Source organism: Akebia trifoliata, chromosome 9 (assembly GCF_017979445.1).
Source record: "Akebia trifoliata isolate Shusen 1 chromosome 9, ASM1797944v1, whole genome shotgun sequence".
Lineage (NCBI taxonomy): Eukaryota > Viridiplantae > Streptophyta > Magnoliopsida > Ranunculales > Lardizabalaceae > Akebia > Akebia trifoliata.
In genome coordinates this window covers 25,529,786-25,546,963 of record NC_141383.1, presented here as the reverse complement: position 1 = coordinate 25,546,963, position 17,178 = coordinate 25,529,786, and the positions used below count along the sequence as shown (strand labels likewise).

At 34.1% G+C, this 17,178-nt stretch overlaps 1 protein-coding gene across 1 annotated transcript; it reads left to right on the top strand.

Moving 5' to 3' along the window:
* The first annotated feature begins 7,160 nt into the window (after window positions 1-7,160).
* Window positions 7,161-12,735, top strand: LOC147395007 (uncharacterized). Its single transcript, XM_086453791.1, has 8 exons — window positions 7,161-7,312; window positions 7,675-8,082; window positions 10,098-10,169; window positions 10,801-10,868; window positions 11,220-11,376; window positions 11,472-11,555; window positions 11,652-11,741; window positions 12,311-12,735. Exons 2-8 carry the CDS (start codon window positions 7,807-7,809, stop codon window positions 12,434-12,436), a joined length of 873 nt encoding a protein of 290 aa, XP_086309917.1. The 5' UTR covers window positions 7,161-7,312; window positions 7,675-7,806; the 3' UTR covers window positions 12,437-12,735.
* The last annotated feature ends 4,443 nt before the right edge of the window (window positions 12,736-17,178 follow it).

Genomic DNA, 17,178 nt, shown 5'->3' with positions numbered 1-17,178 from the left:
AAAATGTTTGTAAAATAGAACACAATAAAGATATCAACCAGAGATCTTTAATAATGTATTTTCACTTCTAAACAACTTATGGAGAAGAAGTTACGTGCTTTTGATTTTTTTATTTACAATCAGAAAAATTGTTAATTAAATTTGAAAAAGAGAGATAGAAAAGAAAAAACATAATCACCTTCTGGCTTTAGTAAATATTAGAGGTAACAAAGTGAATGATATGGAAAAAAAAAAATTTGAAAAAAAATGTACAGATGAATGATAGACAAAGGATCAATATGGTGGGAGTTTTTCTTTCTTTATTTTTTTCTTGGACTAAGAAAGCAAATAATTTCCATTATGAAGATACATAATTGAGGGGCTTACCCCCTTAATTTACTATCCTAATCTAATGGAGCTTTAATTAATTTATCTCCAATGACCGCCTTTTCGATACAATTGGGTGCTCCGCTTCTAAGGAAAATACATGAGATTTATAAGAATGGGATGCAAGAGAAGCGAGAGAATAAGCAACTCGATTTCCTTGTCTGAAAATATGTTACATAATCCGGAACGTCTTACTTAGGATCATCAAAATCTCCTTTATGTACCCTTCTAATAGTCTTAATTAATATGCCCAAGTGAGGATGTAAACATTAGATAAATTAGAAGCTCAAATGAAATGATATATAATCCATAGTGATAAAAACAATTAGTATCATTAATACGTTTTGATTAGGCATTAATACGAGTCGAGAAGAACCCATTTGCTCTTCTACATTTAACTCCCTCACTGTCTGTACAATTCATTGGATAAATTGATTAATGACAAAAACAATTGCAATTGAAATGAAAGGATATCTTTGAAATTAATGTAAAAGCACAAGAGAATGCCCCCTTAAGATTAAATGAAAAAGTCATAAATAAGACGAATATATACAATGTGAAAAAAGCTTATATTTGGTGGCCCAAGGCCGTCAAATTTCTGAAATTTGACGGACCAAGGCATCAAATTTTTCATTGTCAATTTTTTTTTCGACGGACCAAAACAATTAAATTAATGGAGGATGGAAGAAATTTGATAGCTCTAAACCATCGAATTGGGGATCATCAAAAATTTCAATGGCCATAGGCCGCCAAAATTGACTTTCTAAAATTTTTGGGCTTTGGCCCGTCGAATTTTCTTGTCAAAATTTTCAGTTTTCACATAGTGATAGGTAAGTACTTGCAATCTTAATTTGTTAGGTGTAGACCCATAGCTTAGTAGGTTTGACGCATTAATTGCAAAACGACTTTGAGGTCATGGGTTCAAGTCCAACTTACTCATAAAAAAATAAATAAATAAATAAGAAACTTAGGTAAGTAAATCCTAATTAATTCTTGGCCTAAATAATATTCTCCTGTGATATGACTCACTTGAGTGTCAGAGTGTAATCGGCAAAAAAAAAAATCCCACTTAACGTTTAAAATGAGGCAACATTCACAAAGCCTAGTTTGTGACCCAAAATTCATGGTGTGCAATAATTTTCCCCTCACCAAACATTCTTTATGTAGATGAGTATTGGACTCTCAAGAAACAACATATTCACATATAGAATGGACTTTGACATAGACGAAGACTTTAAAATGGATTTGCAAGACTTTGAAAGACAGTGTAAGAAATAAGTTACGCCAATAAGAGAAAATTTTGAGATGATTTCGGCCACATGCAAAGAAGACCAATAAAACATCAATGAAGAACGATTCAAGGCAAATCAAGAATTCTAAATTATTTAGTTCAAGGCTTAAAAAAGGCATTGACAAAGATAGCAAGAAAAAATATGAAAGAACATGTCCTTAACGAAAATATGGCTATTGAATTAAATAACGTTATTTTAACAAAAATTGTAATCGTATGTGTTTAAATTGATGACGATTTAATAAATAAATGTCATCTTTTGTATATAAAGATAACAGTTTTAAAGTCAACGGATAGATATCCGATCAGAAGTGCTGTATTCGAATTCGAATCCGACATTTTTTAGTAATATCCGAATTCGAATTCGAATCCGATCGGATACCACTAACGAATATTCGAATTCGTATCCAAATAAATTATCGGATATCCGATAGTATTCGATTCGAATCTGAAATTTACTATCTGAAAATTATCCGAAATAATTACTATCCGAAATTATCTGAAATTATCCGAAATTATCTGAAATTTATCGGAAAAAAAAACCCTAACCTGACGAGAGAGAGATTCCGATTCGACTTATCCATAGACGCCGATGCCCCAGGTGAGCCACTGAGAGAGATTCCAACGATGACCGCGAGGGGTTGAGATCGTGGAAAACGATGAGATCTGTAAAAAACTTTTGAGAGAGAGAGAGGGAGAGACAGAGACAGAGAGACTCCGACGCCGATTCAGCCTGTCAATGGACGCCGATGCCGAAGGTGAGACGTTGAGAGATTCCGACGGTGACAAGTGTTTTCGGCTGAAGACGATGAGGGTTGAACCATTGAAGATGATGAGGGCTGTCGATGTCTCGTTGAGGGTTGAAAATGATGATGTCTCGTTGAGGGTTGAGCACGATGAGGGTTGAAGGCGACACGAGGGCTGTCGTAATCAGATCAGGCCAGCCATAGGGCTGTCGATGAGGGTTGAAGACGATGAGGATGAGGGCAGAGGGCAGAGGGCAGAGGGCGGTTGAGGGCAGAGGGCAGAAGGCTGAGGGCTGAGGGCTGAAGGCCTCTTAAAAAAGGCTGAGGGCAGAGCGTAGAGGCTGAGTTCTGTTCGACTTCGATAGAACTGAAGTTTTAACTAATAAATGTTTTATACTTAAAAAATAATAATAAAATAAATTATTATTTTCGAATCGGATATTATCGAATTCGAATTCAACTATATCCGAATTCGTATCCGAAACGCTATCGGATATTGAAAATTATCCGAATCCGAATTCGATATCTGAAAATTTCGAATAATATCCGATTTTTCGAATTCGGATTTCGGCTATCCATTGACAGGCCTACCTAAACTCGACTTTGGTCAAGAAATCAACTGCTCTATTTACATTCCAAAAATTAGAACTCGAACTCATCACGATATAAGATTCAATTAAGGAAAATGTTGAAGTAACATTAACATTGACATTAATTCTCACATTGCTGACGTGAATGTATGTACGGAATCATAAATACTTTTCATCGAGATACAAGTGAAAAGCATCTATGATTATGTGTGCACCTCCACATTAATAATGTGAGAACCAATGTCAATTTTAATGTTACTCCAACCTGACTCTTCAATTGAAACATTCCTTCTCTTAATAATTTTTAACCACAAATCCCACATTCCCACTTACCTTAAGTAAAAGTAAACAAATAAATAAGGGTAGCGATCAAGGGCAAACTTTTTAGCAAACTTTTTGGCAAAACATTTTTCAAAACATAGGTTAGAGGTTTTGGAATGGGCTGATTTTTGGTGAGGAGATCATCCTCACCAAAAATCAGCTCATTCCAAAACTTCTAACCCCATCAAAAACAGTTTACAAAAAATGGACGGTCCACGATTTTTTAGCTTGTAAATATGAGTTAAAAGTTTTGAAATGAGCTGATTTTTGGTGAGGATGATCTCCTCACCGTAGAGATCATCCTCACCAAAAATCAGCCCATTCCAAAACCTCTAACTCATGTTTTGAAAAATGTTTTGCCAAAAAGTTGGTCATTGAACGCCCCCCAATAAATAAATAAAAATAAAAGTGTGATCCATCCACTAATTGACCCCACCTTTGCAAGAACAAAATAAGTGCAAAGTAGACCCTCAACAAGACTGCCGCTTATGAGAAGCTTAAGAGAAAAGAACCATTCGTGCCATCCAAATAAAAAGAAATTAAAAAAATAAAAAAAAAAGTCAACAGTTTGAAAGAAAACGGCCAAACAAACGGAATAGTTGACGGTTGAATCATTCTTCCCCATTTCTTCATTCACGTTCGATAAAAGCTTTCGATTTCGTGTGGATCCCTCCCGAACCTAGACCTAAAGGTCTAGTATATTGCTGACGTATGTACACCCGTCCGTTAGGTTTACGCATTAAAAAAGTTTTTCAAAATATCTTCAGTATTAGAGATAAATATATATAAAATTTCCCTATTAAGACACGTGTCATTATATTATTATAGTTAGGTTTGTGAGGATAAAATAGTATTGTTAACACGTGTTTATTAAAGAGGTAATAAGGTGACACATTTCCGACAGCTGTTTATTTATAAAGATAATGAGAGATTTAACGAACAAACCTTACTTTATGATCAAACTTTACAATCTCGTGGCATCAGATCATGTTTTTTTTTTTTTTAATATTAATTAAGAAATTATCTTTGAATTTTATGCGATAACCATTCACTCAAGATTTTCTAAGTATCAAACTTGATAAGGTAAGGTTTAATAGATAACAAACTTCATATAAAGTAAAATTCCTTTGGAGTTGTTAGAACTTCAAGTATTTTATATAATAAAAAGGGAACAATTGGATATTTTTGGATAAATCTTTCAGACAATTTTAATGTTTAACACTTGACATATCTTTGAACCCTATGAGAAGTGTTTGTTAAATTTTAGTGCTTTTAGGGTGTTGTGGTTTTTTTTTACTAACTTTTGATACCCTTTTTTAGGTAAAAAGGTGGGAAAGAAATGAGATGGGTAAATTTGGTGCCTTAAATAATGTGGGGTGGATTTTGTTAGGGTGTGCCTTAAGGGTAGACGATAAAGGGCAATAAATACACTTTGGATATAAATTCCAATTTTCAAAGTGTAGTTATTACATTTTAAATGAACCGATTGAGACAAAATTTTAAGAACTCTAATACAAGGGTCTTGTTAATGTATGTCCTAACAAAATCCCTAATATAAATAGAATTAAAAGTTATATTTTTATTATTGTAGCTTAATGTATTTTAAATTTGGGAGTTTAATGATGACCCATTTGTAAGTCTTTCATAAAAAATAAAAATAAAAATAAAAAATTATTAAATTTAAAAAATAAAAAAAATGGATTTCCTGTGAGGACATAAGATCTAATTGCACAAAAAATCAGAAATTGTGAGACAACTACTTGAACAACAAGTAACTAACTTGCTAAGAGAAGAACATATCTGAAAAAATATATATGTTGTCTATCCAAAATATGGGCAACTATTTTGTTATTTTGTTACCATTTTCACGTATAGAAAGTATATTATGGGATAACGCAACAATATGAAGAAAATTTTTATCTTTTGTTTGTTGGCTTTTATAATGGGAGAGAGAACTAATAATAAATAATTTTGGCTTCATTTTTTTTTGGTTAAATATACTCGGCTTCATTTATATATTTTCTTCGAAAATTTATGTTCAATAAACTTCATGTACCAATTTTTTTCCTTGATAAACAGCTTCACATACAGATTCTTCAAAGAAGTAACTATTTTTTTTGCCAAGTACAGATAGAAGTAACTATACTGTCATTTATTCTAATTATTCGCTTGTATCGTGGGATATTAGAAAAAAATAATTCATCTATCTTGCATGGAAGGTTTGGAAATAATACTATATGTTTTTTTATCTCTAATATTTTTAATAACAGAAAAAAGATGATCTACATGTATTATAAACTCTCTATGCTATATTTGATGTGATGGTTGTGGCAATAGTCGAGGTGATACCAATGGAGATGGCAAGGCTTTGGTCGTGGTGATAGTGTTGCTGGAGAGATTTACCGTGGGCCGAAGTGGATAGTGGCATCGTAGCAATTACAATATAGAGACCATGCATGATGACAATCAGGAGTGGATTTACCGTGAGGGCACTTTTCCCCACAAGAAGTTTTAATGTCTCTAAGGAGATATGAGTTATTACAACATATAATAGTAACGAATAAAAAATTATGTTGTAAGCCTCCACAATTTTTTAATTTTAATTTTTTTTTGGTGTGTGCTCTTGGATGCCCCCACAAGGGCAAAATCCTAGCGTACCTCTAGTGACAATGGTGGTGGTGATGGCACTAACAATGGTGTTGGTGGTTGTGGTAATAGTGGCATTGGTGGTGATGGTTGTAACAATATGGTTGTAGTGTGTGAGCAAAGCAAGGGAGGGGGATCTCAGGTGGACAAGGTCCAAAGTAGAATATCGCCACATGTTAATCGTTGAGTTTCACCGATCATTTTTTAAGTTCCCCAAACCCATGTTATTTAGAAGAATTAGAACAAGAAAAAGTAATTGTGTGCAATCAATGCTAATCCCAAAAAAATCAGGAGCTACACTCCAAATAAAGACGATTACACATTCTTCACAGGGAACAGTTAAAATAAAAATCCATGACTTCTTAATTATACACAATAATTAAGGAGAAAAAATGAATAAGTCCCCATTGCACTATAAATAAGAGTCTCTAGTCTAGAGAGAAAGAATTTTTTTTTTTTTTTTACTATTCTCAATATTAAATTAATATATCTTTCTTGTATTGACTTGATCATCGGAGAGATTATGAGGGCAAACTCCACTCAAAAAGACGATTATAAAGATCATCCATGGCATTCGACAAAACTATGAAATCCTAGGATAGAGCTAAATAGTGACTCTATAGTCATCATTGAATATGTGGGGATATCTCAAAATTCACCTAATTCATAAAAGTGCCTAAATTTACTTTTACACACCTCCCTTCCTTCGTGAATCATGATAATCTGACCACCCCACCTGGCAAATTCAATCGACTATTCTGACATGATAAGTTTGGGAATCATAGATTTGCATTCCTCGAGATACATGACTGCACTTCCCCATTAAAAATATATATCTGAAGAGAAACACGTATCTCAAAGAAATCGGATCTATGATTCTCAAACTTGTCACGTTAGATAATCTATTGAGTTTGCCACGTAGGGTAATCCCATTATCACAACTCTTCTGCAAAGTAAAAAAAAAAAAATTGGTCAAAATAATGCCAATATTATTATTTTCTTTTAAATGACAATTTGCTTCACCGTCAGAGACGGTACACGCGTTACTTGTACAACAGATAACGGCAAAACTAACAGGCCCAAGACAAGAGAGTCACGAAGCCTCGTGAATACGCGGCGAAATATAACGGAAATAGTCATCAACTTAACGTCCGTAAGTCCACATCGGTATAAACGTATCCTCCCCCATAAGACGACGTTACCGAGGCTAGAGGTTCGGTTACGGAACCATAACGGCAATATCGGAGCTATATATTGAACTCTTCGTATTTGACGGGCTTCAAAGCATCGCTGAGTTCTTTCTTTGAAGTTAAATCGACGACCAACCACGCGATCGAAGAAGAGCGTTCGAGGTACATTAGATGATTTGATGCAATTTTCAATTTTTTTTCCTTTGAATCTCTTTCTGTGATTGTTTCTCTAGAAGAATTCATTCGATTAGCTCTGATTTCAGCGAAATAGTGGATTTATTGGGTTTGATATTCACGATTGAGTCGTGTTATGTTTTTTTTGCATTTTTTTAAATTTTTGTATAGTTGTGGAGCTTTTCTTGTTTTGAAAGGAGAAAAAAATCAAATTTTTTTGTTAAAATTTTGGGTCTTTTAGGGTTTGGAGGAATCAAATCAGATGTATTGGAAGTTTTATAATGGATTTGAAGTATTTTCTTAGGATTTTTGTTGTTGCTGTTTGTTGATTTTAATTTCTGGTTTAACAGAGCTGCTGGAACGAAGAATTTGAGTTTTTTATAATAGGGATTTTGAAGCATTCATCTTCTCTATCTGCTTATTATTAATTAGAGGTCAAAAAGAGATTTTTGGACTCAAAGGAGGGGAATTTTGTTGAGGGAATGGGTGATCATCTGGTTTTATATGTGGATCGTCTCATAACACCTGAAACCTTACAATCCATCCAAGGGGCTGAGGCTTCAGAAACTCCTGATGATGGCTCTTGTGCCCATACTACCGCTCAATCGTGTCCCACGATCACTGAAGAAAGTGTTGAAGAACATGATACCCTTGATGAGGAAGAACCATTAATTCAGAATGTGGAATGCCGCATTTGTCAGGAGGAGGACCACATCAAGAACCTCGAGACTCCATGCGCTTGTAGTGGCAGTTTGAAGGTATCCTTTCTATCTTTGTAACCCCTTCTTCATTATGTGTATATGAATTTGTTTCTATTTTTAAACTTTCTTAACATGTCGATTACAATTTCTGAATTGTCGGATTATCTCACGGGAAATTATTTTATTAGTGTTTTATATATGTTCCCAGATGAAGCGTATTAAAGTTGGTTATGATTCAGAATGTTGTGGCATTGAGGTCATAGATTTAATTTGTGTTTTATCTCCAACTAGGAGTTGTAATTTTGTTAATGGGATAACTCTTTCTTCTGGTTTCCGTTTCCAAATGTAAAACCCATGGTATAATTCTGAAGGTCAGGTATGCTTTGGCCTATTGTTTTGGGCAAGAGATGCATTTGTGCCTTTGGGGGTCCAAAGGGCAGTGCTTTCTCTTTCATTTATGATCTGGTGGGTGTTGTTGTTGTGCATGTTTGATTTACTTGTCTTCTCTTGTCAATCATCTGTATTAGTCTTTTTGGACTAATGACTAGTTTAATTCTTTCGTCTTTGGGTAATTTTTTGAGTTTCCTCTTTTTCTTTGGATAATTTTTGTAGTCACCCTAAAGTTTCTAACTTTCCATCCAAAAAAGGAACTTCTATACTTAGGAAAATACTACTAGATAAAGTTGAAAAATCCGAAATGTTTCCCATTTTTTCTTAAATGGAAAAGATACCATTTTCTTCAACCGTTAAAGATGCACCACTCTAGTTTCAAAAACAAGGAGCACATTGTTGAGGTTGTGTTCTATTTTGCAACGTTTTCAAAGGTGTCGGAAGCTTATGCTTTGAGGCATGCATGTCTCAGGGCCTATGTTCTCACAAAAGGCCTTGAGGCTTTAAGGGATGCCCTTTTCTATAATGTCTTACGTGTGATTCCAAAAGGTATTGAAAAAACTTATTCCTTAAAAAAGCCGCATGCCTTTTGAATATGGCATATGCTTTATTACGATGCAGCCGTTTTTTATAAATAAAAAAAATTGTGGTATAATTTAATGGTTGTTAGTCATCATTATAAAGTTGTCCCCCCTTATTATACTTAACTTACATAAAAATCCTTGACCATATATATTGTCTATTTTCTTTAGACCTAATCTCTACAAACCTTGGTCAATATGTAACTTTGGCAATTTTTGGCTCTTCTTCCACTATTTTTCTGCTTCTATTTCTATTTTCTCTTTATGCCGAACCTTCTCTCTTCCATTTTTGTTTCTAGTGTCACATTGATATTATATAGGTTGTATCTATAAAAAAAAATTTGGATATGTTGTACTTAGAGTGGTTATTCTTAGATTTTTTTTTAGGATGATTTTAATGAGTTTAGAATTTGGATTTTGATATTGAACCTTGAAATGTGAAATCATGAAATGTCATTTTTTTTTTTTAAATTCCCATCATTTTCTCCTTATTAGAAATTTTCTATTTTGTTTTTAAATGCATGTGTATGAGCTTAAGCATTACATCTCAAGGCTTACACCTAAATCATTAAGGCTTGATTTGGTGTGTGAGAAATGCTTGGTCTTGTAACATAGTGTGTAAAACCATTACTATTTGTTTTGAAATATTGCAACGGTTAACATTGTTCTATTTTAGTGATCTGTGCCATGCAAGAAACTTAAGTTATTGTGATGTTTCATGTTATATCATATAATTTTTTTTTCTACTGGTTAACATTGTTCTATTTTGGTGATCTGTTCCATGCAAGATACTTTAGATATTGTTATGTTTCATGTTATATCATATAAATTTTTTGTGATAACTTATAGTAAATATAATATTCTCTTCAAATCCTAAATTATTGTTAAAAGCTACTTTTTATTTATTGATAAAATTTATAAGTTTTTATTTTTCCTTTCAAATGCGTGATATTCTTGACAATCATAACTAGATTTTCATAACACATTTATCTCTTCATCTCTTGTTCATTCAAACTTATTTGTATGGGCCCCTTTTTTCTTCCATTTTAAGTGATTTGCTGCTTCTATTGAATTCTGAACTGACTATTATCATTTATCCAGTATGCACACAGAAATTGCGTTCAACGATGGTGCAATGAGAAAGGGGACATAACTTGTGAGATCTGCCATCAGGTATGCTCCTGCTTTTTATTTCCTAATTGTTGTAATAAATTGATAAATATTTCATCCCATATACATGTATATGTAAAACTATATTTAGCTTTATCTATAATTGATTCCTTCTAAAAAAAATAAGTATTTCTTAATACTATAAAGATTTGGAAATTCGCCTCAGTTTCTTTCTTACAATTAATAATTTTATGTTTTTGTCCATTGTTTCATTACTATTACACACTAGCATATTTGGTAGCATTGTGTGGTCATTAGCATATTTCAACCATTGGGTGGCCATTAATGTTTCTAGTAATTTTATATCCCTTATCAAAGTTCTTTTATATTTTTAAATTTTTGGTTGGTTTACAAAATGGTGCTAGATGCATGAATTTCAAAAATTATGATCCAAGTTCCATGGAATTTTTCAACACTTTAACCATCTTTTGCCTTTCATCCCTACTTATCATTATTGTTAAAATCATTTATATTCAAATCAAATAAGTTAGTATATCTTACATTGATGGTTGTTATAGACCTCGCAAATTGTTATGTTTAATTGTTTAAACTGTGTAGCCTGTCATATTTTAATATTGCAATATAATTTATCTGGACTGACTGTCAATGTCAATTCTCTGCTTCTGATGTTCAGCCTTACCAACCTGGTTATACTGCACCTCCTCCTCCACCTCCCTCTGACGATACCACCATTGATATCAGGTGAGTATGATCTTTCCGTAAGCTTGCCCTCCCTGCTTTCATACCTTTTTAAGGGCTATATCAATCTAATTATGAAAATAAGATTGAATTGTTCATTTTTCTTTGAAGTTGAAAACTTTGTGTGTTGGAAATCATGGTTCTAATCATCTTGTAATGTCTCGATTTGTCTGAAATTGTACCAGACAAGATGGTCTCGGTTTTCCTTGGCCTAGACAATGCCTGGAGACAAGATTTTAATCCATGTTGGAAATTTTAGTTGTGGATGTTCATCTTATTAAACAAGGATTTGTCACTTTTTTCTTATATATTTTCAAGATAATAATATGGTTCTTTATTGGGTTTTCCTACCAGTGGAGGTTGGACGCTCGCTGGAGCTCCTTTGGATTTGAATGATCCGCGGGTCTTGGCAATGGCAGCGGCAGAACGCCATTTTCTGGAGGCTGAATATGACGAGTATGCAGCAACAAATGCCAGCGGAGCAGCGTTTTGTCGGTCGGCTGCTCTAATCGTAAGTCCCTACAATCATAAAAAGAGTACTTTTTTTTTCTTTTTATATGCTCTTGTAGTATTGGTTTTAACTTTATTGCCTTTGTGTCATTGCAGTTAATGGCACTTCTGCTACTGAGGCATGCATTGAGCATAACCAATGCCGATGATGATGATGATGATGCTTCCACTTTTTTCTCTGTAAGTGAACGTGTGAAACAGTCCTTTACATATTTGTTTCTGGTTTTAGATATCTTTATGGTTGCAGTATATGATTGCCTTTTTGAAACTGAACAGCTTTTCTTGCTACGGGCTGCGGGGTTCCTTTTGCCATGCTACATTATGGCCTGGGCGATAAGTGTTCTGCAGCGTCGAAGACAAAGACAGGTTAGATAGTCTATTAATAGAATTGTTTTATTTGCTTTTTCCATTTTATTTTCTTAAACTGCCCCGTCATATTCAATCTTTTATGGTCCACATCATATCTATAACATTTCATTAAATCTAGAGAACATGGCATGACATGTTGACATTCTATAAACTAGTGCATTGTTGGATGGTGTTTTTTTCTTGACAAGCATGGGTAAATGGGCAATCTTTATAATCCTAATTTTTTTCATATTATCTTGGCTTTATGTCCTTAAAAATCAAAATATACGTAAACATTACTTGGGAAAAGTTATTTTCTTGACCATTTTTCCCTATTTGTATAAAAAAAAAATATTCTTGATCCATTGTCAATGTGAGTAACTAATTTCAATCATCCATATAGTCCCCTTATCATATTAATTCAACTCTTCTTAGATGGCCTACTAACATGGGAGGGAAGGATTTTTTCCGACTTTGTATCACATCATTGTAAGGATTGCATATTGAAAGCTAGAGCAAAGGTTGCATGTTTAATAGAATTAACTTGAGTTCGACACAGTTGTAACATTGATATTTTGATGAATCAGGAAGCAGCAGCACTGGCAGCAACAGAGGTTGCATTCGTGCTACAGGCTGGTCAACGACGTGGTTTGCAATTCACAATTGCTCCAGGACCCACAGAGACTCCCCGTCAGGAGCCGCCACTTCAATAATGACATGTTTGGAGTCTGGTAAGTATCTGTTTCCTGCATTATTATTAGGCTTATGAAACATTTAAGCACTGGTCTTACATTACCAGTGCAAGAAGTAGTGTTCTATATCGACAATGTGTTGTTACACCATATGGTGTTCGGCTTTTTGTAAAAGCCATGAGGATTGCTGTTTGTTGTACTTTTTATTTTTTTATACTTTTTTATTTTGTATTTGTACATAAATTTCCTCTTTTTTTTCCCCAAAAAGGGTGTGCTATTTGTAGAAACCCAGTACTTAGCAGGAAGATATTTTCCAGCAATCATGGCTGACTAGCTGTTATTAGCTTTTATAACTAAACGTTAATTGTAAAAATGAAATAGAAAATCTTCTAAAATACTTAAAAAGGATCATTAATTTCTTGGACTACAAAGAAAAAATTATAAATAATCCTGACTGTATGCCAATAAATCAATATTTTCTAATATGAAATTAATTAAGTTTAGAACAAACGTAATAATAGTAATATTTTCTGGGGTTTAGTTTGACCTAAAGCATGCAGGTTACAAGTAGAAATTAATTTTTGAAAATTTTCAAGAGTGTTAAACAGAGACACAATTCAAATTTTAAATATAAATAATCATAAAAATATAGAGAAATATATTTCTCAAAAAATTATATTGAATCGTCATTACTAGGTTCATCTTCAACACAAAGGAATGTTTGGATTCGAATGGTTTGTGTGTTTTTCATGAATAGTAATGGTTGTAATATTCCTCAAGTCATTCAAAATTGAATTTTTTTTTTTTTTTGTTTTGAACCAAGTTATTTGGGTCTCTTAGATCACCCGGCTAATCCTCAGGGCATGTACAGTTCCCTTCCTCCACACAAGCACACAACAGGTAATTTTTCGTATAAATTCCTAAATGTGACCTCTAAAGTGGGTATTCAAACACAAGACCTCCATTTCCTGAGGTGTGGTCTTGCGGCATATATATTGATTATAAAAGTTTAATCAAATATTAAAACAAATACACAATTGCCCATGGTTTGAGATTTGGCTAACAAAACAGATGTTACAAGCCTAATATCTAAAATCCTTAGACATTAATAAGATCGTGCACCATTTGTGAAAATATAGACAACCAGACCATGGTTTTTTAAAACTCATTTTGACATCTCGTCTCGTCTGTGAACGAGTCGTCTTGGATGAGTTTTCTGATATGTTTGAGACTTTTTGTTCAACAATGAGAAAATATGAACATGGGTTTTAAATCTTGTCCGATACATTTGACTTATCCGTCCATCTTAGTGCTGGGTGATACTACCAAGAGGACTAAGGCGATCGATATGTCTCGCTCTCGGACGAGTTTTGAAACCATGGACTGGAATTAAAAGAATAATAAAGATCAAAACGCCCTTCTTGTGATTTGTTAACGCCCAGTCAGCTTTGCTTTATTTTCTTTTTCTTTTCTGCCCTTCTCTTTGATGACCAAATTTAGGTCAAGTAAGGCGGGATACTCGTCCCTTAACTGATTGTTTTTAAAGAAAAGCTCGAAAGTAGCAACTTTAGGACCAACCTCGAGATTCTTCAAAGACATCTAAAATATTTTAAAGAATTTCAAAATACCCCATTAGTTTTGTGTTTCTTTCTCTTTTACACCCAAAAATACAATAATTTCAGAGTGAAGAACATCTATCAAGTACATAGTATGGGTATGTACTTTTAAAGTGAGTATGTACTTTTAAAGCAAGTCTCACGAAAGCCCCAACCAATCAGAGTTGTGTCTTGATTGTCAGGACTTTGATTAGTTGATATGTAGTTATCATGATTTCGAGGATTCTTCAAGATTGTAGATTAAGTTGTGTGTGTGCCACGAGCACACTTACAATACATGGAGGCTATGTCATATTCCTAAATTGACGTTACAAAAAACAATATGTGTAGGTGCATGAATGCATGCATTCTATTCGTAATGTGGGGGTGAAAACCGACAAACCTCAAGATCTATGTCACAAATTGCAATATCAATTTCCAATGCTCTCCATGTATCTCATACTGGTGTGAATTAAATTCATACTTCCTTATCTGGTTTGGGGGTTTCTCTCTTTCTCTATTGTGTTTATTAATGTACTATTATCATTGAATACTTTCAACATCCCTTTTAATTCTACCCTAAGATGAGATTTATCGTTAAAGATAAATGTGATGCACGGATCATACTTTATCCAACCTCTCTAAATTGGGATCTTGGATTACCTGTATTTCGTGGTGACATATGACCATTTGGGTTGCTAAACAATTTTTTGACCTCATATGGGCATGTATGAAATTTGAGGGAGTAATATTTATTGTAGTAGAATGATAATCTGACACTCTTTTTTAAAATATCCAAATGCCCCCCTTACGCTTTCTGGCATGGCAATTACATAATCATAAATCTTTTTCTTGTGCATCCCGGTGTGAGGGATCTACGGTTCTGTGATGGGGGCGTCTGAAGAAAAAAAAGGGCGTTGGATTATCACGACTCTTTATTGTACGAAACCCAAGGATTAGAGAGATGGCCAAGACGATGCCTTAGGAAGTAGAGGTCTTGAGCTCGAATCCCACCTTAAGGGCCACCTTCAAAGATCTATCCCAAAATGTACATTGTGCTTGTATTGGGGGAAAGGAGACTACACGTGCCCCCAAAGATTAATTGGGTGCTCTAAGAGGCCTGGTGTCTTTGTCGTTCCCTCCCCACCCACACCCACACCCACAAAAATATATAAAGATCTTGTTAGCTAAGTAAGATTATTTATTTTTATTTTTTTGGATTATAGCGAAGTAGGATATTACAAAGTAAGGACTCTTACTGCCCTTTTACTTTAATTGAAAGCTAAAAGCAAGGACGAACCAGACTTCTTCCATCAACTTAAAACGCCACAAAATTCCCATCACACCCCTATTATGATAAAGTGTTAAAACGTATGCTTTTGAATTCCTCAAGTTTTTGGTAAAAATAAAACAAGAAAAGAAAATCTTCTAGAAGCATGTGATTTCGTACACAGTCGGGATAATCTGACTTAGGCACGCGGCATACTCAATCGACATCCCTGATGTAAAGGCTCGAAAACTATAAATCTGCTCTTCTCGGGATACAAAACTATAACTTTTTATGGGGAATCGTAGTTCTGTATCCCGAGAAAGTAGATCTACAGTTCTCGAACTTGTCATGTCAAGGGTGTCGATTAAGTATGCCACATGGATAAGCCAGATTATTACGATTCTTTCGTATATATTACCAAGAGAAAAAAAAAATAAATGAAAGGAAAAGATGGTCTACATGGATTAAGGAGAAAAAATAATAAAAACAAGAGAGAGAGATATTGAATGGGTCTTCTTTCAAACTTTGAATGGTGGGTTTGGTTACTAAAAACCCAAATTCCAAAGAAAAGCATAAAGGAACCTATTTAGCACAAGAAACCAAGTAACTGTTATATTGCTGCTTAGAGAGGAGAGCTTGGAATGCTAAAGTAAGGGAAGATCTAAGAATTGACATAAAGCAAGTGTTTGTTTTTTTGAGGGGATATTCTATTATACCCCACCCTTCCCCCCAAATCAATCTCTTCTTTATGGCTTTCTTGCATCTGTAGCAACCCAAATCTTTGGCTAAATAGTTTGCTTCAAACATTTTAACTAAAACTTATTCTTTCTATACCTATGAAATGCCCCTATATAAACACATGAAAACATGTCATATTATTTTGTCCAAAACCCATATTTTGTTATTGAAAGTGTGATTAAATTTGTTTTCGTTTTCACAATCCACATTATTTTAGATCTTGTTCGGGATCTTTTAATAATGTGGTACATAAGTTTAATACCTTGTTAGTTAAACCTCATTTTTATAGTGTATTTTGATATTTGATCGATTAAACCAACAATGGAACATTTATCGGAGTTCAATGAAATCCATATGAGATAATCCAACCCAAAGATGGCTTTAGCCATTTGCCAAAATGAGTATACATCAAACACCGATGCATGTACACGTAAGGATTGGTCGGGTAACGTGGCAGATCAACAAGTATTCCAACAGACTTGGTTTGCTTTACTTTAGTAGACAAAAGCAGGGCAAATGATAGGAATGTTGGTGTTCCAACCACTTTAATCTTTATTGATGCTTGTTAGAATCTTCTAAAACAGCCTTAATTTACTTGGATTGTAGGCAAATGATTGATGTGAATCTGAAACTTCTCTGGGTCTTATGGGCCCTATGTGCTTTATATGCTTTTAAGTCCCTCAAATACCATAAGAGAGAACTTCTAGTCATTCCTCTTGTTTGTGAAATTAGAAACTATGGTTTTCTATGGTTATAGGGTGCTTATCCTTCTTGTGTGTATTGGGTTCTTAGTTGTTCAACCAAAAAATGTTTCTGGCCTTAGAAGCATAGATTTCATCCTCAGATGGAAGGAAAAACAACATGTCATTGCACCCATGAAACCACGTATTCTTACATCTATCGTTTTCAAGGACTTGAACACCAAGAAGCAATTGGCGTCTGCACCCGAGCCTTCAGCATTTGATCTCAACCAATCGAACAAAAGAAAAGTTCAAAGAGGATCAGACCCCATTCACAATAGGAGTTGATATGTTCAAGGTGTTTCGTCTACTATGTAATCTAAAGTCATGGGCATTGATCGGTAAATGAAAGAGACTGCTTTTCACTCTCATCGATGCTGAGGAAAACTAGAAGTTTTTGTTATGGTGGTTGGTTGGTTA